The 21,940-nt window shown below is 46.2% G+C and overlaps 1 protein-coding gene across 7 annotated transcripts in view; it reads right to left on the bottom strand.

The window, feature by feature from the left end:
- The window catches only part of ACACA (acetyl-CoA carboxylase alpha), a 1,131,726-nt gene that overhangs the window by 547,188 nt on the left and 562,598 nt on the right, over positions 1-21,940 (bottom strand). For all 7 annotated transcript variants that reach the window (XM_086954890.1, XM_086954892.1, XM_086954891.1 and 4 more), the window contains 2 exons: positions 13,393-13,434; positions 2,170-2,385 (listed from right to left, as the gene is read on the bottom strand). In XM_086954890.1, the coding sequence (XP_086811016.1) occupies positions 2,170-2,385; positions 13,393-13,434 (258 nt within the window). The remainder of the gene's footprint in view (positions 1-2,169; positions 2,386-13,392; positions 13,435-21,940) is intronic.

Below are 21,940 nucleotides of genomic sequence, written 5' to 3'. Positions count from 1 at the left end.
AAACAAAGCTCTTGGTGCACTACTCTTATCTATTCCTGCCTTTGCATCCATAACCCCTAACATTAGTAGCAGGAAGTGTAGTGACATGGTGCCAAAGGGAGAAATAAGGAGAGCAGATGATACTGCGGATAGAAAAGCGCTGTGAATCGGGCTCCAATTTTTACTGCACCTCGATGTCGATGGATACACCACACCCCTCCTTTCTGCCATTTGAATGAATGAATGAATATTAGTCTAATAAAGCGCAAACTTTGCCCAAAGGCGTCAAGGTGCTACGAATAGAGCCAATGTTCGCAAGAGGCACAGAAGGGAACCTAACAAGTAGTGAAGAGCCAGGTCTTTAGGACTTTACGGAAAAGAGAGTGAGACCATTACAGAGCACCCATTGATTACTGCAGCGCTGAAGGCCCAGTCCTGACACTTGCTTAAGTTTCTCAGCAACATCCGGGTGTAGGGTTGTAACTTGCTTCATGACACTACAACACAACATTTCCATTGCTGGTCTCGATCATGACAACCTAATGAATGTTAGGTATAAAAGTAATGGGCTACTTAAATGGAAGCCACTGGCCTCCCTCGTTTGATAACAATAATCAAAACGCAAAGCCCATTCCTGCAAACATGGTGTACTGTCGGGATGAAACGAGGTGGCAACCCATTCCGACTAGCCAACTATCATCTACTGGTCTCAAAAGTACTCCAGCAACTCCCACTGCATCTAATCGCCTCAAAGATGCTGCAGCAACTCCCACTGCATCTAATCGCCTCAAAGATGCTGCAGCAACTCCCACTGCATCCAATGGCCTCCAAGATGCTGCAGCAACTCCCACTGCATCGAATGGCCTCCAAGATGCTGCAGCAACTCCCACTGCATCGAATGGCCCCAAAGGTACTCCAGCAACTCCCACTGCATCTAATGGCATCAAAGGTACTCCAGCAATCCCACTGAATCCACTGGCCTCAAAGGTACTCCGGCAACTCCCACTGAATACACTGGCCTCATAGATACTCCGGGAACTCCCACTGCAACGAATGGTCTCAAAGATGCTCTGGCAACCCCAACAGCATCTACTGGTGTCAAAGGTACTCCTACAACTCCCACTGCATCTAATAGCCTCAAAGGTACTCCGGCAACTCTCACTGCCTTTAATGGCCTCAAAGATACTCCGGCAACTCCCACTGCATCTAATGGCCTCAAAGGCACTCCAGCAACTCCTACTACATGTATTGGCCTCTAAGGTACTCCAGCAACTCCCACTGCATCTAATGGCCTCAAAGGCACTCCAGCAACACCCACTGTATCTAATTGTCTCAAAGGTACTCCAGCAACTACCACTGCCTCTAATGGCCTCAAAGGTACTCCGGCAACTCCCACAGCATCTATTCGCCTCAAAGGTACTCCAGCACCTCCCATTGCATCTAATGGCCTCAAAGGTACTCCGGCAACTCCCACTGCCCCTAATGGCCTCAAAGGTACTCCAGCAACTCCCACAGCATCTATTCGCCTCATAGGTACTCCAGTAACTCCCACTGCATCTAATGACCTCAAAGGTACTACGGCAACTCCCACTGCCTCTAATGGCCTCAAAGGTACTCCAGCAACTCCCACAGCATCTATTCGCCTCATAGGTACTCCAGTAACTCCCAAAGCATCTATTCGCCTCAAAGGTACTCCAGCAACTTCCACTGCATCTAATGGCCTCAAAGTTACTCCGGCAACTCCCTCTGCCTCTAAGGGTCTGAAAAGTACTCCGGCAAATCTCACGGCATCTATTCGCCTCAAATGTACTTCAGTAACTCCCTCTGCACCTTCTACAAAGCAAAGGGGCATAAGAGTGAAAAACTAAAGCACTTAATTTTTGCATCATAGACAGTACTACTATATCCCACAGATACAACAGTATCAATCTCCCAGACTCCTTTGAATTTCTCCAGTTTCTTGATTAGAGCAAACAACACATCACCATGAAAGGTCTAAAACAACAATTACACAAAGGTCCACCACAGCATTCTCAGGCCTTGGAAAGATTAGAAACTGAGCAGAATATCATAGAAGCCCATCTCGCTAAGATAAGCGTCATTCCATAAGAATGCATGATTACATCTGTTAAATGGTGTTTTCCATTTAGCCAAAGCCAATATCTATCATAAAACAGATGTTCTACCTACCTTCGTCACTAGATCCGAATGCCTGATGATGGCACGCACAAAGAACCGGTAGTCGGTCACCTCTGTGCCCACTTCAACTTTTGCCGCCCCGAGGTACAGGTGCATTTTGTGATTGGAGCAGGGAATGGCGGTGAGATCGAAATTTCGCATCCGGTTCAGCTCCAGCTGGAAAGCCAGCGCCGGCTCCAGGTGGCGGTAAATCCGGTCTTCCAAAAACTGGGGTGTGGGTAAAGAGACAACCGGGGCACACGGTAAAACACAAATGGTAACAGCGCAATACATCATCGAAGCTATTGACATTGCAGTAGAGAGTTGTGTCTGTATTTATAAAAAGCTTCAGAATTTCAAACAAGACTGCTGCACATAACAGCGGGGGTGCATTACACCAATGGAGGATGACAGTGACATAGGAATGCTGATGAGACACTGGTTAGTGATACAGGACGCATGGGTAATGACCGTCCAATACACAAGACAGAAATAAAATGTTTATATCTACATTAAAGTAAACGTACTATGAATGGACAAGAGTGTGAGGTCCAGGAGAAGTGAGGAAAGGTTGTCAGTCGTGAAGGTCCTCACACCCGAGGGAATGGGCTTTGAGGGCAGGCTTAAATACAGGCACAAAGGCCAGTGCGCTTTGAGGGCAGGCTTAAATACAGGCACAAAGGCCAGTGCTTTCTAGGGTGGTAAGTCTAGTGGAGGGGAGTGGAGGGGTGAAAGAGGCTAGAAGGGCCTAAACCTGGGTAAGGTGCTGGGTGGTTTTGATAGGGAGATTATAGATGTCAGAGAGCAGCAAGCATAAAGGGATGTGGCATGAGAGTGTTTGATGCGGTCGGGCAGAGAGGTGCAATTTAATACCTCGAGAGCCAGGGTTGATGTAGTAACCTATGTCTGACATACAGACACAGAACCAAGCTTGGTGTGGGTAAGGGGAAGTGGGTGTGCATATGGCAGTGTATTATATTAAGGAGCAAAAGGAATACTGCAGGAGACCAACTCAGAAGTTGCTGCAGTATTTAAGGTTGTTCGGAACCAGGGTATTAAAAGGAGTTTTGAATCTCTCTGAAGGGAGGTGGTAGCAGATTTCCTTTCTTTCTGTTCAGTCCTTGGCACCTCACTGCAGGAGAGAGTCTAGCTGGATGGAGAGAAGGGGGTCTGCCATTGGTTGACTTAGAAGTGATACCACCGGTTGACTCGCACACCGGACCGTCTTCTTGATCGCGGGCGACTTTTGAATATTTGCACAGCGCCACGCATCACTTCGGGAACGACCGTCACTGAACCCCCCTCCCCTGATACCTCATTTGATTAATTCCGGCCCAGCGTTCCCGGGCCAGTTTACTACTCCAGCCATATATATATCTAGATGAATCGTTGACAACTGAAACCCTTTACCGATGAGCACCGATTAATAGAGGTTGCTAGCCCCACCACCAGTCCTGATGAAGACCCCGCCGCAAGGCTCCTACTAACTCCTGCCATCCAGTGGGTCGAAACGTCGACAACCTTCCACTATACCCCAGCCCCACGCTTGAGACTTTGTTAATTGTGCATTACATGGGGCATGTGTTTGTTTAAAGCGGACCATTTGGATTTATCTTTGTCCTTATATTGCAATTGAATCATAAATTGTTTGAGACTTTTTGCTTGCTTTTAATGTCACCATCCCCACCTTCACTACCCTCACCCTATCACTCCTTCTGTTCGCCCAGGGGCACTGTTCAACCTTCATGTAATGAATATTGTTGGATACTATATCCCTGTAATGTCTACTTTGTGATTAAAACATTGTAGACAAATGATGTGTACTACTTTCAACTAATTTTGGTTAATACATATGTTTTCTTGCTGGGACCCCTTCCCTCTTAATAACATTGCAACCCAGGTTCCAGTGACTTCTTTTGGGTAAACCCCCCTCATACTTTACCTAAATACAGGCACAAAGGCCAGTGCCCCAGTGCTTTCTAGGGTGGAAAGTCTAGTGGAGGGGAGTGGAGGGGTGAAATAGGCTAGAAGGGCCTAAACCTGGGTAAGGTGCTGGGTGGTTTTGATAGGGAGATTATAGATGTCAGAGAGCAGCAAGCATAAAGGGATGTGGCATGAGAGTGTTTGATGCGGTCGGGCAGAGAGGTGCAATTTAATACCTCGAGAGCCAGGGTTGATGTAGTAACCTATGTCTGACATACAGACACAGAACCAAGCTTGGTGTGGGTAAGGGGAAGTGGGTGTGCATATGGCAGTGTATTATATTAAGGAGCAAAAGGAATACTGCAGGAGACCAACTCAGAAGTTGCTGCAGTATTTAAGGTTGTTCGGAACCAGGGTATTAAAAGGAGTTTTGAATCTCTCTGAAGGGAGGTGGTAGCAGATTTCCTTTCTTTCTGTTCAGTCCTTGGCACCTCACTGCAGTAGAGAGTCTAGCTGGATGGAGAGAAGGGGGTCTGCCATTGGTTGACTTAGAAGTGATGCAACTATTGTGTTTGTTAAGTGGGTAGGCGATAGAGTGCATGAATGTACATTTTGGGTCCGGATCAGGTGAAGTACACAGTAGATGACAGGACACAGAGGGGGTGTGACACACACAGGGGGTGAGGACTGAGATTGGATGAGGCAGCGCAGAACATTTATGTAAACAAAAGAAGGAGTATCCCCTACGTCAGGTTTTTTTTAGAAAAACTTACGGAGGGTGAGTTGTTTGGCAAAAAAAGGAAAAAATCAACCTTTTTGTTAGGAAACCCCTCACTCACCACCTAGTGGTGACTTGCTTCATCATCGGGGTCCACCCTGGTGACCTAGCGTCACCAGGATGTGCTTCGACACCTGTGTTACAGTGGAGCAGGTTGTGACTGTATGTGCAAAAAAAGGTGTTAAAAATTGTCCTGGTTTAACTTAAAATCAATTTTATTATAAAGTAATCAGAACAATGTTAAAAATCACTGGCGAGATACTGCTTGGTGAGTTACGGCCAAGGTATCTCTATATGTGTCTGAGTGGCTTGGTCGACATGTTTCTACCATCAGGGCAGTAGCCCGGTATTCTTCAGGACCAAAAACAGGTGGATGGGAGGTGTGTGCCCCCTAAAAGGTACACCCTATCCTGATCCCCTGTAAACCAACTGGAAAAATGACCAGTGGTAGATGTGCTCTTTAAAAATAAAAAGAGCCGTCTGGTTGCAAAAAAGGGAAAGAGACCTGTAGGGAAAAGCAAAAAAGTACTGATTTCAGTAGAATTTCTATACTTTCCTGTAACGTCGTGAAGTGTCTCTGTGATATGACTAATCATGCCAAGGGACGTGCCCTCCGAGTGATCAAGTATTGTGTTCAATTCGGGTGGTTGGCAGGGAAGTATTATCCGAGTATGCACTCTTATCAATAGGTGCTCGTGTTTGCCATGCAGTACATATTTGTTACCTTTATAAAGATACACGGGCATGCACTTCATTTCAAATGCATGCATACCTGATTTATCATTCGTCTCATTCAACCACTTATTGTCTTTTGTGCCCAGTGAATTTCTATGGGCGTCTCTAGATAGGTGTGGCAGGTTGTGGCGTGTCCTCGTATATACAATTATACTTAGTTGTGCCAAAAATTATAGATAATAACAAACAGGACACACAAACATATACCATGTAGTGGCGTGTCCTCGTATATACAATTATACTTAGTTGTGCCAAAAAATTATAGATAATAACAAACAGGACACACGAACATATAACATGTAGGAGTGCGCGTAGATTCCATGGTTCGAACAGGGGGCTTACTTGTTATAAGCCTCTAGATTACTTCAACGGGCAGGGGGTAGGTTCTTCTAACCGCCAAACCAAGTTCTGAAATGGCGCGAAAGATAATAGCGGGGTGAGTAAGTCGAGCGAAGTGCTCGGTAGGAATCAAAATAATCACAGGTTTAGGGTTCCATCTCTGTTTGGAAAGACGAGGGGCATTTACTTACAGTTTGCGGGAGAAATAAACGGCCATTCACCTACTCCTATCCTCCTCTGCTCGGCTAGTGGTGCCGTGCGGGAGTTCTTCCGTTAAATGAGATTACTCTTCCGGGAAAGGCGTGGTGCCGTGCGCCGGAGGGGGAGGAGTTACAGGGCGGGACCTGGTGACGCGGTAAACGCGAATGTTTGTAAACAAAACGCGTGTCGGTTGCTATACATCGCTAGAGATGGTTTTGGGATTAGGGTCACTAGATACTATTGATTAGTGGACATCAGTATATTGTTATTAATCCCAGGAGAGAAGTGCTTAGAATTATAAAGTGCATGAAAAAAGGGGTATGATTAGGACCCACTGATTGCGGGTGGAGCTAGCTGTGGGAAACCACCTTAAATTATGCAGGTTTTAGATCGTGATGTGGACGTCATTATATATTAATCCCAAGAGACAAGTGCGTGGGATCTTAATGCACTATGGAAAGAGGATATGAATTGGCCCCATTTATAGTGCGATAACCTGGTGACGCGGTAAACGCGTATGTTGGTAAACAAAACGCGTGCCGGTTGTTATACATCGTTAGAGAAGGTTTTGGGATTAGGGTCACTAGATACTGTTGATTAGTGGACATTAGTATATTGTTATTAATCCCAGGAGAGAGGTGCTTAGAATTATAAAGCGCATGAAAAAGGGGGTATGATTAGGACCCACTGATAGCGGGTGGAGCTAGATGTGGGAAACCACCTTTAATTTATGCAGGTTTTAGATCGTGATGTGGGCGTCATTATATATTAATCCCAAGAGACAAGTGCGTGGGATCATAATGCACTTTGGAAAGAAGGTATGACTTGGCCCCACTTATAGTGGGTGAAGCTAGAGGTAGGAACACAACTGCAGTTGTGCAGGTTCTCATCGTGTGATGCAGGAACAGAGTTCATGGGTCATTTGAGCACATTGGCCCATGGAATGTTATCATTGAGTCCAACTTTATGCGTGGAAAGTCTATAAATCCACCTCTGCTCTTTCTCATAGAGGCGTGACTGTATGTTGGGACCCTGCTGTATTTGCTCAATAACAGTCCACCTCATGTCGTTTGGGGTATGCCCCATTGCCAGAAAATGGTCAGTGAGTCTTGTGTTGTTTTTCTTGCATCTGATTGTGCTACGATGTTCAGATATCCGTTGCTTCACTTTGCGGGTGGTCATTCCAATGTATGGTATATCACAGGAACATTTGATCAAGTATACAACATTTTGGCTATTGCAGTTTGTGTGTGCCCTCTGTTCCCAAGTTTTGCCTTCCTCAAGGTTCAATGTTTTAGTGTTGGTAGTCAAATGGCAGACACTGCAATCCCCACATCTTGAATGTCCTGTGACACGGGGGAGCCCCCATATTTCCGTGATTGTGGGGTTAGTAATGGTCAAGGTGGGTTTAGGTCTAGTGTTCACCAGAGTGTCTTTTAGACTGCGTGCCTTTTTGTAAGAAAACAGAGGTTTTTCCCATTTGTAGTTTCCTGTATGGAGTATGGACCAGTGTTTCTTTATACTTTTGCTCACCTGATTGGATATAGCATTGTATGTCGTGACACATGCTAGTGGAACCTCATCCTCGTTTTTGGTTGTGTCTTCCAATAGAGCTTGTCGAGGCTGGTTACGAGCTCTTTTCTGGCATTTGTTAGTAATTTTCTTGGGATAGCCACGTGAGGAAAGTTTTTGTGTTAGGTCATCTGCCTGGCTCTTGTAATCGGACAATTTACTGCAATTCCTTCTGAGGCGGAGATACTGTCCATAGGGAAGGTTTTCCCGTAGGGGGCGAGGATGGAAACTCTCGTATCTAAGCAAGTTGTTCTTTGCCGTTGGTTTGAAATGTGTTTTAGTTATTAGATTCTCATTTTCCCTTTGTATTTCGATGTCCAAGAAGACCATCTTGTTTCTGTCTATGCAGTGGGTGAACCGTAGATTCCTGTCACGGGTGTTCAGCCAAGTTATGAATTCCATAAGAGTTTCTTCTGAGCCTTGCCATATGGAGAAGACGTCATCTATGTATCGTCGCCAAAATTTTATGTGGCTGCCAAATGGGTTATCCTCTGCCAGGATGTATTTCAGTTCGAAGTCATATACGTAGAGCCCCGCCACACTAGGGGCAAAAACACTGCCCATAGATGTACCCCCTACTTGTACATCTATGGGCAGTGTTTTTGCCCCTAGTGTGGCGGGGCTCTACGTATATGACTTCGAACTGAAATACATCCTGGCAGAGGATAACCCATTTGGCAGCCACATAAAATTTTGGCGACGATACATAGATGACGTCTTCTCCATATGGCAAGGCTCAGAAGAAACTCTTATGGAATTCATAACTTGGCTGAACACCCGTGACAGGAATCTACGGTTCACCCACTGCATAGACAGAAACAAGATGGTCTTCTTGGACATCGAAATACAAAGGGAAAATGAGAATCTAATAACTAAAACACATTTCAAACCAACGGCAAAGAACAACTTGCTTAGATACGAGAGTTTCCATCCTCGCCCCCTACGGGAAAACCTTCCCTATGGACAGTATCTCCGCCTCAGAAGGAATTGCAGTAAATTGTCCGATTACAAGAGCCAGGCAGATGACCTAACACAAAAACTTTCCTCACGTGGCTATCCCAAGAAAATTACTAACAAATGCCAGAAAAGAGCTCGTAACCAGCCTCGACAAGCTCTATTGGAAGACACAACCAAAAACGAGGATGAGGTTCCACTAGCATGTGTCACGACATACAATGCTATATCCAATCAGGTGAGCAAAAGTATAAAGAAACACTGGTCCATACTCCATACAGGAAACTACAAATGGGAAAAACCTCTGTTTTCTTACAAAAAGGCACGCAGTCTAAAAGACACTCTGGTGAACACTAGACCTAAACCCACCTTGACCATTACTAACCCCACAATCACGGAAATATGGGGGCTCCCCCGTGTCACAGGACATTCAAGATGTGGGGATTGCAGTGTCTGCCATTTGACTACCAACACTAAAACATTGAACCTTGAGGAAGGCAAAACTTGGGAACAGAGGGCACACACAAACTGCAATAGCCAAAATGTTGTATACTTGATCAAATGTTCCTGTGATATACCATACATTGGAATGACCACCCGCAAAGTGAAGCAACGGATATCTGAACATCGTAGCACAATCAGATGCAAGAAAAACAACACAAGACTCACGGACCATTTTCTGGCAATGGGGCATACCCCAAACGACATGAGGTGGACTGTTATTGAGCAAATACAGCAGGGTCCCAACATACAGTCACGCCTCTATGAGAAAGAGCAGAGGTGGATTTATAGACTTTCCACGCATAAAGTTGGACTCAATGATAACATTCCATGGGCCAATGTGCTCAAATGACCCATGAACTCTGTTCCTGCATCACACGATGAGAACCTGCACAACTGCAGTTGTGTTCCTACCTCTAGCTTCACCCACTATAAGTGGGGCCAAGTCATACCTTCTTTCCAAAGTGCATTATGATCCCACGCACTTGTCTCTTGGGATTAATATATAATGACGCCCACATCACGATCTAAAACCTGCATAAATTAAAGGTGGTTTCCCACATCTAGCTCCACCCGCTATCAGTGGGTCCTAATCATACCCCCTTTTTCATGCGCTTTATAATTCTAAGCACCTCTCTCCTGGGATTAATAACAATATACTAATGTCCACTAATCAACAGTATCTAGTGACCCTAATCCCAAAACCTTCTCTAACGATGTATAACAACCGGCACGCGTTTTGTTTACCAACATACGCGTTTACCGCGTCACCAGGTTATCGCACTATAAATGGGGCCAATTCATATCCTCTTTCCATAGTGCATTAAGATCCCACGCACTTGTCTCTTGGGATTAATATATAATGACGTCCACATCACGATCTAAAACCTGCATAATTTAAGGTGGTTTCCCACAGCTAGCTCCACCCGCAATCAGTGGGTCCTAATCATACCCCTTTTTTCATGCACTTTATAATTCTAAGCACTTCTCTCCTGGGATTAATAACAATATACTGATGTCCACTAATCAATAGTATCTAGTGACCCTAATCCCAAAACCATCTCTAGCGATGTATAGCAACCGACACGCGTTTTGTTTACAAACATTCGCGTTTACCGCGTCACCAGGTCCTGCCCTGTAACTCCTCCCCCTCCGGCGCACGGCACCACGCCTTTCCCGGAAGAGTAATCTCATTTAACGGAAGAACTCCCGCACGGCACCACTAGCCGAGCAGAGGAGGATAGGAGTAGGTGAATGGCCGTTTATTTCTCCCGCAAACTGTAAGTAAATGCCCCTCGTCTTTCCAAACAGAGATGGAACCCTAAACCTGTGATTATTTTGATTCCTACCGAGCACTTCGCTCGACTTACTCACCCCGCTATTATCTTTCGCGCCATTTCAGAACTTGGTTTGGCGGTTAGAAGAACCTACCCCCTGCCCGTTGAAGTAATCTAGAGGCTTATAACAAGTAAGCCCCCTGTTCGAACCATGGAATCTACGCGCACTCCTACATGTTATATGTTCGTGTGTCCTGTTTGTTATTATCTATAATTTTTTGGCACAACTAAGTATAATTGTATATACGAGGACACGCCACTACATGGTATATGTTTGTGTGTCCTGTTTGTTATTATCTATAATTTTTGGCACAACTAAGTATAATTGTATATACGAGGACACGCCACAACCTGCCACACCTATCTAGAGACGCCCATAGAAATTCACTGGGCACAAAAGACAATAAGTGGTTGAATGAGACGAATGATAAATCAGGTATGCATGCATTTGAAATGAAGTGCATGCCCGTGTATCTTTATAAAGGTAACAAATATGTACTGCATGGCAAACACGAGCACCTATTGATAAGAGTGCATACTCGGATAATACTTCCCTGCCAACCACCCGAATTGAACACAATACTTGATCACTCGGAGGGCACGTCCCTTGGCATGATTAGTCATATCACAGAGACACTTCACGACGTTACAGGAAAGTATAGAAATTCTACTGAAATCAGTACTTTTTTGCTTTTCCCTACAGGTCTCTTTCCCTTTTTTGCAACCAGACGGCTCTTTTTATTTTTAAAGAGCACATCTACCACTGGTCATTTTTCCAGTTGGTTTACAGGGGATCAGGATAGGGTGTACCTTTTAGGGGGCACACACCTCCCATCCACCTGTTTTTGGTCCTGAAGAATACCGGGCTACTGCCCTGATGGTAGAAACATGTCGACCAAGCCACTCAGACACATATAGAGATACCTTGGCCGTAACTCACCAAGCAGTATCTCGCCAGTGATTTTTAACATTGTTCTGATTACTTTATAATAAAATTGATTTTAAGTTAAACCAGGACAATTTTTAACACCTTTTTTTGCACATACAGTCACAACCTGCTCCACTGTAACACAGGTGTCGAAGCACATCCTGGTGACGCTAGGTCACCAGGGTGGACCCCGATGATGAAGCAAGTCACCACTAGGTGGTGAGTGAGGGGTTTCCTAACAAAAAGGTTGATTTTTTCCTTTTTTTGCCAAACAACTCACCCTCCGTAAGTTTTTCTAAAAAAAACCTGACGTAGGGGATACTCCTTCTTTTGTTTACATAAATATTCCTATCAGGGGAATAGGAGGTATCTCTTTTCACTTCCGAGTGACAATATCCCTTGCTCTCTCGTTTGATTTCAAATGCAGCGCAGAACATGCAAGGGGGCACAGGCTGCAAGGGGGCTGTGGGTGAAGAGCACAGTTAATAAAAACGACACAGAGTGGATGAAAATAGATGAAAAGGCAAAGATTAGAGAAAGAGACAACACATGTGGACCAGGACAAAAAGTGGGTACGGGGCACAGAGAAGGCGAGAGCAGAGTGATGATGGGTAAAAGGTAGTACAGAGAAGGCATAAGGGGTTTAGCAGCAGTAGATGTGTAGGAGAGCACAGAATAGTATCCCTTTGGCCAAAACACTCAGAAACACAAGCAAGCGATGTGGGAAAACAAGGGTGCCTGAAACACCACGAATCGAGAGGAGAGAGGAATACCCAAGTGCGGTCAAAAACAAAATCACACGAGTTTTTCTACATGTGTTTAAAATACAGGGAACACATGCATTGTTGATGTTTTTCTACAAAGAAATCTTTAGTGACTGTGACGAAGAACCACTAAGCACTGTTTCAGTCCGACCCCTGTACAAAAACCTGCATCTGCCACTGCAATGGAATACAGGGTGGGCTCACTATGAGGGGGCGGTGGTGGGGAGGAGCCAAGGTAAGCAGAGCGGTGGCAGGGAAGGGAACTATGCGGGGAGCTGGGGCCTGTTCAGAGTGTTTCTGATGAAGGTGATTTTGAGATGTAGAAGGAAATGTTGGCAGAGATTGTGCTGTTATGGTGGTACAAGGGGATGGGCTATGGGAGTGAGATGAAGCAAACTAAGGAGATCATAACAGTACCATGATTTTCTCAAGCAAAGGGTGGTTTTCATGGTGCTAATGAGCTTTTATAGGTGTGGAGATGGTTGGGGCTGGGACAGGTTTCCTTAACTTCTTTCTGTATAATCTGAAAGGTTGATGTTTCAGTTTTAAGCTGTACATATGAGGACAAAAGCTGTGTAATTGTTGAAAAAATGAAAGATCTAAACCATTAATTCTTTAATCACTGCATGCACAATATAGCCTGCTGCAGTGTTCGGTGCTTAATTTGAGCCAGTGATTTCTGGTGCTCGGAACCAGCAGTGAATTTTCAACATCAGCGTTTGTGGCAATCTGCCACAAGGTGGCGCTGTCTGGCTAATTTAGAGATGACTACAACAACAGTTAATTGCTAATTTAAAATAAATTAACGTTGACTATTATCTGCCGCCCAAGCCATACTTATAGCCTGGGGGCCTGAAATAGTCTGAACTGTCACACTTGTAGAAGTATCACGCTAGTAGTTAAGTTGTTACTATCACGTGCAGTATGGCAGGGGTAATCTGTGGTGCAAGCTGCAGTGGCCTCCCGAAGAGAGCTCTGGCACTTATTTATTTTTATTTTTTTACAAATTAAGCACTGGCAGTGTCTTGAAAACTTCACACTTATTCCCTGCTTATCGAGATTAACATTCTTTTCAACAGGACAGTGGAATGAAATAAAGGAGGAAAATCAATGAGACAAAAATTATTTCCCCATCCGTTCTTGTCACACAATCATCACTCCTGCCACCAAAATACAATCAATTTATAAGCAAAGAAGTCTTACCTTGTCTCTGGCTCGAAAGGTGAAAAACTTCGGGAACTCTCTCTAAAAATCAACAACACACGTGCAAATAATTAGAGGCTGATTTTTTGTTTTACCTTCTGCTTTTCTCCCCACCCCATGTATCTGTATGTACAGTGGCCAATGAGTTTTCCTATTCTATTACCAATTAATATTATTAGATCTCTAGATTTACGGTTGTGAATGATCATGTAAAACTCTGATTACATTGAAAATGCTTCTCTTGGAAAACTAATAAATAAAAACCAAAATTAGGCCTACAAGAGTGTTTCATAAACAGCTGTATTCACAACGATGATGTTCAGTTTTGACTTCCAATTCTAGATTGATGCACAAACAATATGACATCAGTCTACTGTACTAGGCTTGTTTTATCAGTAATTGTCACACCAAGATACTCTAATTAGACTCAGTCCTATAGCTAGCTCTCTTCTAGTTTTTAACCCCTTCCTTGAACACTGCTTGAGTTTTGAAATCCCTCCAATCTGTTTATCAAAATGTCTGATTTCACACTGTTGACAATCCCTACATGCTATTCCTGGATTTCCACCTTAAGCAGCACCCTCTGTGCTAAAAGACTAAATTACAACAGATCAACCATATATAACCATCTTTGCAGGATCTGTAACTTTCCATAAAATGTTACAGAACTGAAGCAACAGCATAACATGCTTTAAGGAAAGTTGCACTAGTTCCAAATATTCCTGAAACGAAGTAGTACATTAGTTGCTATATCATCCCCCAGGGGATCCCCTGGGGCACAATTAACAGGTAGAATCCCAAGGCCTCTTCCCACACTTAAATGAATTTAGCTTTCATGTTGTGCTAAGGGCTTGGGACTACTTGGGGGCAAAGTTTGTCATCCTGCCCCATCAGGCTTCCTGAACACTTGCACATGCATAAATAATTCAAAGGTAGTCCAGGTGTGCTGCTCCGCCTTCATACCATATTCAGAGTCTTAATGGCGGAATCAAAGTCAGATCATAGGAAATGTTATGATTCTTGGGTAAATTTAGTAGTGTTTAACCTAACTGCATAAACGTTTTGTAAAGTTTGATGAAGCCACATGCACTGAAGATCGATCTAGTGGGGAAAAAGATGGAGGAGGGGGAAGCAAAACTGATTTTCCCCATGTTCATTCTCACAGAATAAAAATGTTTGCACCTAGGGCAAGAATCGTTGGATGGACTTTCATGAAGTTTGTCTAAGATGAACTGCCCTATCCCAACTAATGTATCTGTGGCTCTCCCAAAAAACATAAAACTAGGAGTTAAACTAGATACGTTAAATTGCATCATGTTTCTGCTGAACTAAAAGTAGATATTCAGGATGGTGCTACTAACAACTTAGTCTTAGTGCTCGATATTTTCCCAGATTAACATTCTGAAAAATACCTCTGGTCTCAAGGGTCCTGCCTTGTAAGATCTCTGTTATATGAAAGCTAGCTCGGCTTTCTGGAGCCTAAGACTACATGATCTCTGGAGCCTATAAACAGTCAGATGTCTGATCCTGTAATACAGTTGTAACCTGAGGGATACAGTGATGTCTAAATCGACCCCGGGCCTATAAAATATGTTTAACCTGGTTGATATTTGTTCTGTAAGATCTCTGTACACCGAGAGGTAGCGATGCTTTCCTGAGCTTCTGCCTGTAAATTTCTTGTAATATGAAGGCTGCTTTCAATAGCAGGTGCCTGATCCTGTAAGGACTCTATAACCTGAAGAACAGGTCTGTTATCAGAGAGCAGAGCCTGTTTGACCTGTGCAAGATGAAGAAAGGTTTTGCTTTGAGATGCCTAAGCGTGTACTGTTTCTGAAACCCGGGTACACCTCTGCTCTCAGAGGCGTGCACCTGTGCGATCTGTGTAAACTGTAGCTCTTCATGACACATGTAAGACTTTTGTAACTTGACTGATCGCTTTACTGTCCGATGTGTGAACCTGTAAGTTCTGTGAAACATCTATAACACCGACAGACACCAGAGACTCTAACAATTCTACAGGAAGAGGACATATTAGAACCACTGCTGCTAGAGGACCTCATTATTCATGAGTTATGCAAAACTTTGGATGTGTCACACTAGTGTGGGTGGAATTGGAGAAACACATCTCGACATGTGCAAATGGTATAAGAGGCACTGACATTCTGTGAAATGGGAAATAGATCAAAAAGCCTGACTCCAACCAGTGAGATAAATGAAATACAGCAAAAAGCCAGGCTAATGAGGCAGTATTAGTGGGAACACACCCAGAGAGATCAGTGTTATGTGGAGAGAGGGAAAAGGGGTAGGCTCTGCAACCAGTGTGATGAGGGGCAAGTGCTTAGAGGCAGGCTCTGTAGCTAGTGTGAGGCGCGTAACTCAGAGATGCTGGAGCCTGCCGCCTGAGTGACAGCCTCGTAATCTAGGCTGAAAGAGGAGTAACCCAGGGAGGTCAGCCTCTGCAGGGAGTGTGAAAGAGGAGTGACACATGGAGGCCAAACTCTGCAGGGAGTGTGAAAGAGGAGTGACACAGGGAGGCCAGCCTCTGCAGATAGTGTGAAAGAGGAGTGACACAGGGAGGCCAGCCTCTGCAGATAGTGTGAAAGAGGAGCGACACAGGGAGGCCAGCCTCTGAAGATAGTGTGAAAGAGGAGTGACACAGGGAGGCCAGCCTCTGTAGATAGTGTGAAAGAGGGGTGACACAGGGAGGCCAGCCTCTGCAGATAATGTGAAAGAGGAGTGACACAGGGAGGCCAGCCTCTGTAGATAGTGTAAAAGAGGGGTGACACAGGGAGGCCAGCCTCTGTAGATAATGTGAAAGAGGAGTGACACAGGGAGGCCAGCCTCTGTAGGTAGTGTAAAAGAGGGGTGACACAGGGAGGCCAGCCTCTGCAGATAAGGTAAGAGAGGAGTGACACAGGGAGGCCAGCCTCTGTAGATAGTGTAAAAGAGGGGTGACACAGGGAGGCCAGCCTCTGTAGATAATGTGAAAGAGGAGTGACACAGGGAGGCCAGCCTCTGTAGATAGTGTAAAAGAGGAGTGACACAGGGAGGCCAGCCTCTGTAGATAATGTGAAAGAGGAGTAACACAGGGAGGCCAGCCTCTGTAGATAGTGTAAAAGAGGGGTGACACAGGGAGGCCAGCCTCTGCAGATAATGTGAAAGAGGAGTGACACAGGGAGGCCAGCCTCTGTAGATAGTGTAAAAGAGGGGTGACACGGAGAGGCCAGCCTCTGCAGCTAGTGTGGAAGAGGAGTGACACAGGGAGGACAGCCTCTGCAGATAATGTGAAAGAGGAGTGACACAGGGAGGCCAACCTCTGTAGATAGTGTAAAAGAGGGGTGACACAGGAAGGCCAGCCTCTGCAGATAATGTGAAAGAGGAGTGACACAGGGAGGCCAGCCTCTGTAGATAGTGTAAAAGAGGAGTGACACAGGGAGGCCAGCCTCTGTAGATAGTGTAAAAGAGGAGTGACAGAGGGAGGCCAGCCTCTGCAGATAATGTGAAAGAGGAGTGACACAGTGAGGCCAGCCTCTGTAGATAGTGTAAAAGAAGGGTGACACTGGGAGGCCAGCCTCTGTAGACAATGTGAAAGAGGAGTGACACAGGGAGGCCAGCCTCTGCAGTTGGTATGAAAGAGGAGTGACACAGGGAGGCCAGCCTCTGCAGTTGGTATGAAAGAGGAGTGACACAGGGAGGGCAGCCTCTGCAGTTGGTGTGAAAGAGGAGTGACATAGGGAGGCCAGCCTCTGAAGCTAGTGTGAAAGAGGAGTGACCTAGGAAGGCCAGCCTCTGCAGCTAGTGTGAAAGAGGAGTGACACAGGGAGGCCAGCCTCTGTAGATAGTGTGAAAGAGGAGCGGCCCAGGGAGGCCAGCCTCTGCAGCTAGTGTGAAAGAGGAATGACCTGAGGGAGGCCAGCCTCTGCAGCTAGTGTGGAAGAGGAGTGACTCTGGAAGGCCAGCCTCTGCAGTGAGCATAAAAGAGGAGTGACCTAGGAAGGCCAGCCCCTACAGCAGCTATGAAAAAGGAGTCACCCGAGGGAGGCCAGTCTCTGCAGCTAGTGTAAAAGAGGAGTGACCGGAGGGAGGCCAGCCTCTGCAGTCAGTGCGAAAGAGGAGTGACCCAGGGAGGCCAGCCTCTTTAGCTAGTGTGAAAGAGGAGTGACCGGAGGGAGGCCAGCCTCTGCAGCTAGTGTGAAAGAGGAGTGACCTAGGAAGGGCAGCCTCTGCAGATAGTGTGAAAGAGGGGTGACATAGGAAGGCCAGCCTCTGTAGATAGTGTGAAAGAGGAGGCACACAGGGAGGCCAAACTCTGCAGGGAGTGTGAAAGAGGAGTGACACAGGGAGGCCAGCCTCTGCTGTTGGTGTGAGAGAGGAGCGACACAGGGAGGCCAGCCTCTGTAGATAGTGTGAAAGAGGGGTGACACAGGGAGGCCAGCCTCTGAAGCTAGTGTGAAAGAGGAGTGACCTAGGAAGGCCAGCCTCTGCAGCTAGTGTAAAAGAGGAGTGACCGGAGGGAGGCCAGCCTCTGCAGCCAGTGCGAAAGAGGAGTGACCCAGGGAGGCCAGCCTCTTTAGCTAGTATGAAAGAGGAGTGACCGGAGGGAGGCCAGCCTCTGCAGCTAGTGTGAAAGAGGAGTGACCTAGGAAGGGCAGCCTTTGCAGATAGTGTGAAAGAGGGGTGACACAGGGAGGCCAGCCTCTGAAGCTAGTGTGAAAGAGGAGTGACCTAGGAAGGCCAGCCTCTGCAGCTAGTGTGAAAGAGGAGTGACACAGGGAGGCCAGCCTCTGTAGATAGTGTGAAAGAGGGGTGACACAGGGAGGCCAGCCTCTGAAGCTAGTGTGAAAGAGGAGTGACCTAGGAAGGCCAGCCTCTGCAGCTAGTGTGAAAGAGGAATGACCCGAGGGAGGCCAGCCTCTGCAGCTAGTGTGGAAGAGGAGTGACTTTGGAAGGCCAGCCTCTGCAGTGCGCATAAAAGAGGAGTGACCTAGGAAGGCCAGCCCCTACAGCAGCTGTGAAAAAGGAGTCACCCGAGGGAGGCCAGTCTCTGCAGCTAGTGTAAAAGAGGAGTGACCGGAGGGAGGCCAGCCTCTGCAGTCAGTGCGAAAGAGGAGTGACCCAGGGAGGCCAGCCTCTTTAGCTAGTGTGAAAGAGGAGTGACCGGAGGGAGGCCAGCCTCTGCAGCTAGTGTGAAAGAGGAGTGACCTAGGAAGGGCAGCCTCTGCAGATAGTGTGAAAGAGGGGTGACATAGGAAGGCCAGCCTCTGTAGATAGTGTGAAAGAGGAGTGACACAGGGAGGCCAGCCTCTGCAGATAGTGTGAAAGAGGGGTGACACAGGGAGGCCAGCCTCTGCAGATAGTGTGAAAGAGGAGTGACACAGGGAGGCCAGCCTCTGCTGTTGGTGTGAAAGAGGAGTGACACAGGGAGGCCAGCCTCTGTAGATAGTGTGAAAGAGGGGTGACACAGGGAGGTCAGCCTTTGTAGATAGTGTGAAAGAGGAGTGACACAGGTAGGCCAAACTCTGCAGGGAGTGTGAAAGAGGAGTGACACAGGGAGGCCAGCCTCTGTAGATAGTGTAAAAGAGGGGTGACACAGAGAGGCCAGCCTCTGCAGCTAGTGTGAAAGAGGAGTGATGTTTTCTGGATGATACCCAGTTCAGATTTCAAAAAAATCATAGTACCGCACTAGCCTTGAATACATCATCGGAAATAATTAGGCAGACAGTTGACATGGGTGGCAATGCAGAACTTGTGCTGCTTGACCTCTTCGCCGCATTTGATACGGTGAACCACCAGAAACTGTTGGAAGTTCTAAGGGGGATCGGTATCAAAGGGAAAGCATTTACTCTATTTGAATCATTCCTGTCCGGCAGAGAGCAATATGTGGCCCTAGATGAGTTTAAGTCACCTCACTTTACTTTACCATGAGGGGTGCCACAGGGGTCATCTCTGAGCCCGACCCTTTTTAATATCTATGTTGCACCGCAGGCTAGGATGATCAGGTCCCTGGGTTTCTCGGCTATTTCCTATTCCGATGACACGCTCACCCACTGACACCATGGTACAGTTTCATACCTGCCTTCATTAGATTGGTGACTGGATGTCCACCAACTGCTTAGAACGTATTACGAGTAAAACGGAGGTCTTACTCTTCGGTGCCCACACCAATTTCTGGTCCCCCGATCTTTGAGCTTTGGAGTTGGGTCCGCTACCAACGCCAGTAATCAAAGTGAAGAAACTGGGAGTCATATTTGACTCTAAACTCTCGTTTGAAAGTCATGTCAATCAGGTCACTTCCCTTTCCTTTTCCACGCTAAAGGTTCTGAGAAAGATTCTCCCATTCATTCCAGCGGAGCTAAGTAAACTAATGGTCTCAGCACTTGTTTTATCTAGAGCAGACTATTGTAATGGGCTTTTTGTCAATCTTCGAAAAAAGTGTCTGTCCAAATTACAGGTAGTGCAGAATGCTGCGTACCGTACCGCGTACCGTACAGATTTATGTCTTGGTATGTTAAGCAAGAGCTGTACCGGCTCTTGCTTAACATCTCAAGACATAAAACTGTTTCTAGGGCGCTCAAAGATCTACACTGGCTTCCAGTTAAGAGACGAATTGCGTTTAAGGCTCTGTGTATTGCTTTTAAGGCCACACTTGACATAGGGCCTGGTTTCCTAAAACGGAATTTACAACCTGATATTCCAGTTCGTCATCTTCGTTCATCCCTTGCCCATGATCTGATTGTTCCCAGGGTCAAAAAATGTTCCTGGGGTGGAAGAAGTTTTCTGGTAAGTACGACCAAATTATGGAACTCTCTCCCAATGAGGTTGAAACAAGAAACCCATCTGTTGGCCTTCAGAAAGGCTTTGAAGACATGGTTGTTCAGTCTCTAAGGTGCTTTCGAACCGCCAAGTTTAATTCTGTATGATGAGTAAGCGCCTTGACACCCTCGGGTTAATGTTTTGCGCTTTATAAATTTCCTTTTCATTTCATTGGGAGGCCAGCCTCTGTAGTGAGTGCGAAAGAGGAGTGACCCAGGGAGGGCAGGCTTTGCAACAGGGACGGAAGAGGAAAGACCCAGAGGGGTCAGGCTCTGCAGCCAGTGGAACATACATGGACCAAGCCCAGCAGCCAGTACAACCATGCATGGTCCACGCTCTGCAGCCAGTGTAATAGTGCCTGGACACACAGAGAAAGCCTTTAAAGGCATTGTGGTATGCAACCGGTCAAGAGGGCGTCACTTTGATGGCAGTGCAGACAACAAAAGACTCCACAGAAGACATACTCTACATCATTGTTTCCCAAACTGTGGGTTGCCCCTGCATTTTTGGTGAGTTGTTAAAGTCCAAGCAAAAAACAGAGATGCTTTGAAAATCTTTAATTATCTTGTCACATTTGCTGCTCTTCAAAGACAGAGGTTAAATGTCAGGCTACGTCTCTGACAAAATGCTGCTTATGTTTTTTTAGCATGCGGATTGGTGTTTGCAAACTCCTACCACTTTGCAGTCAGAGAAAGAAAACTAGGGTGAATTATTTGACAATCTAGATACTTATTGGCGGCAGTGTGGTTTTATCCCAGGCAGACAGTGCGCATATAATACAAAACGCATTCAAGGCAACCCGTTCTCTATAAATGCAGAAAAGGCATTTGACTGGGTGCACTGGCCCCACTTGGTAGAGGCACTGGTGAGATACGAGTTTGGGGAACGGTTCCGAGCATGGATTCTAGGTGGGTACGGGGAACCAAGAGCCATGGTTAGGGTTAATGGCAGGGGTTCTGGGAGCTTCCCCATTGCTTGTGGTACGCGGCAGGGCTGTCCTTTGTCCCTGCTGCTTTTTGCACGTTTTATGAAGCCATTCGCGGAGCGAGTATGGGATGACCCACTAATTACTGGTCTGAGATTTAGAGAGGAGCACCTCATTACATTGTATGCAGATGACGTAATAGTATATCTGGAGAACCCCCGAGAGGCCCTACTGGTGTTCCTGAAAGTGGTGGAAAGATTTGGGGTGGTCTCGGGATTCAAGATTAACCTCACCAAATCAAAGTCACTGAGCCTAACAGTGATGCGGGCCACGAAAGAAGCCCTCGCACAATCCCTCCCCATTAGATGGCAGCAGACTATATCCTACCTGGGAATACAACTTGCCTCGACCATAACTGAAGTAGTTGAGGTCAATTATAGAATCTTGACCACGAAGGTCCAGACAGACCTAGCGAAATGGCGTGTTTACCCTCTGTCCTGGCATGGCCATATAGTGGCATTGAAGATGGTGGTCCTTCCTAGAGTTCTCTATTTCTTTCTGACTTTGCCCATATGGCCGCCGCACAGATTGAATCGAACTATACAGAGTGCCTTTCAAAATTTTGTATGGGCTGACTGATGCTCCAGAATGCGTCAGGAGCTTAGTTGGAGGACCCCAGCCGAGGGCGGCTTAGGCATCCCCTGCATTCTTAGATACTTCAGGGTGGCACAAACTAGATACATAGTAGAGTAGTCTCGCCCGGAGACGGAAAAGAAATGGCTCTTTATGGACAGAGAATTGGCTGGCACA

This window comes from Lissotriton vulgaris, chromosome 2_1, assembly GCF_964263255.1.
Source record: "Lissotriton vulgaris chromosome 2_1, aLisVul1.2, whole genome shotgun sequence".
NCBI classification, from domain to species: domain Eukaryota; kingdom Metazoa; phylum Chordata; class Amphibia; order Caudata; family Salamandridae; genus Lissotriton; species Lissotriton vulgaris.
Note: the sequence above shows the minus strand (reverse complement) of the source record. Positions and strands in the feature narration are given on the sequence as shown.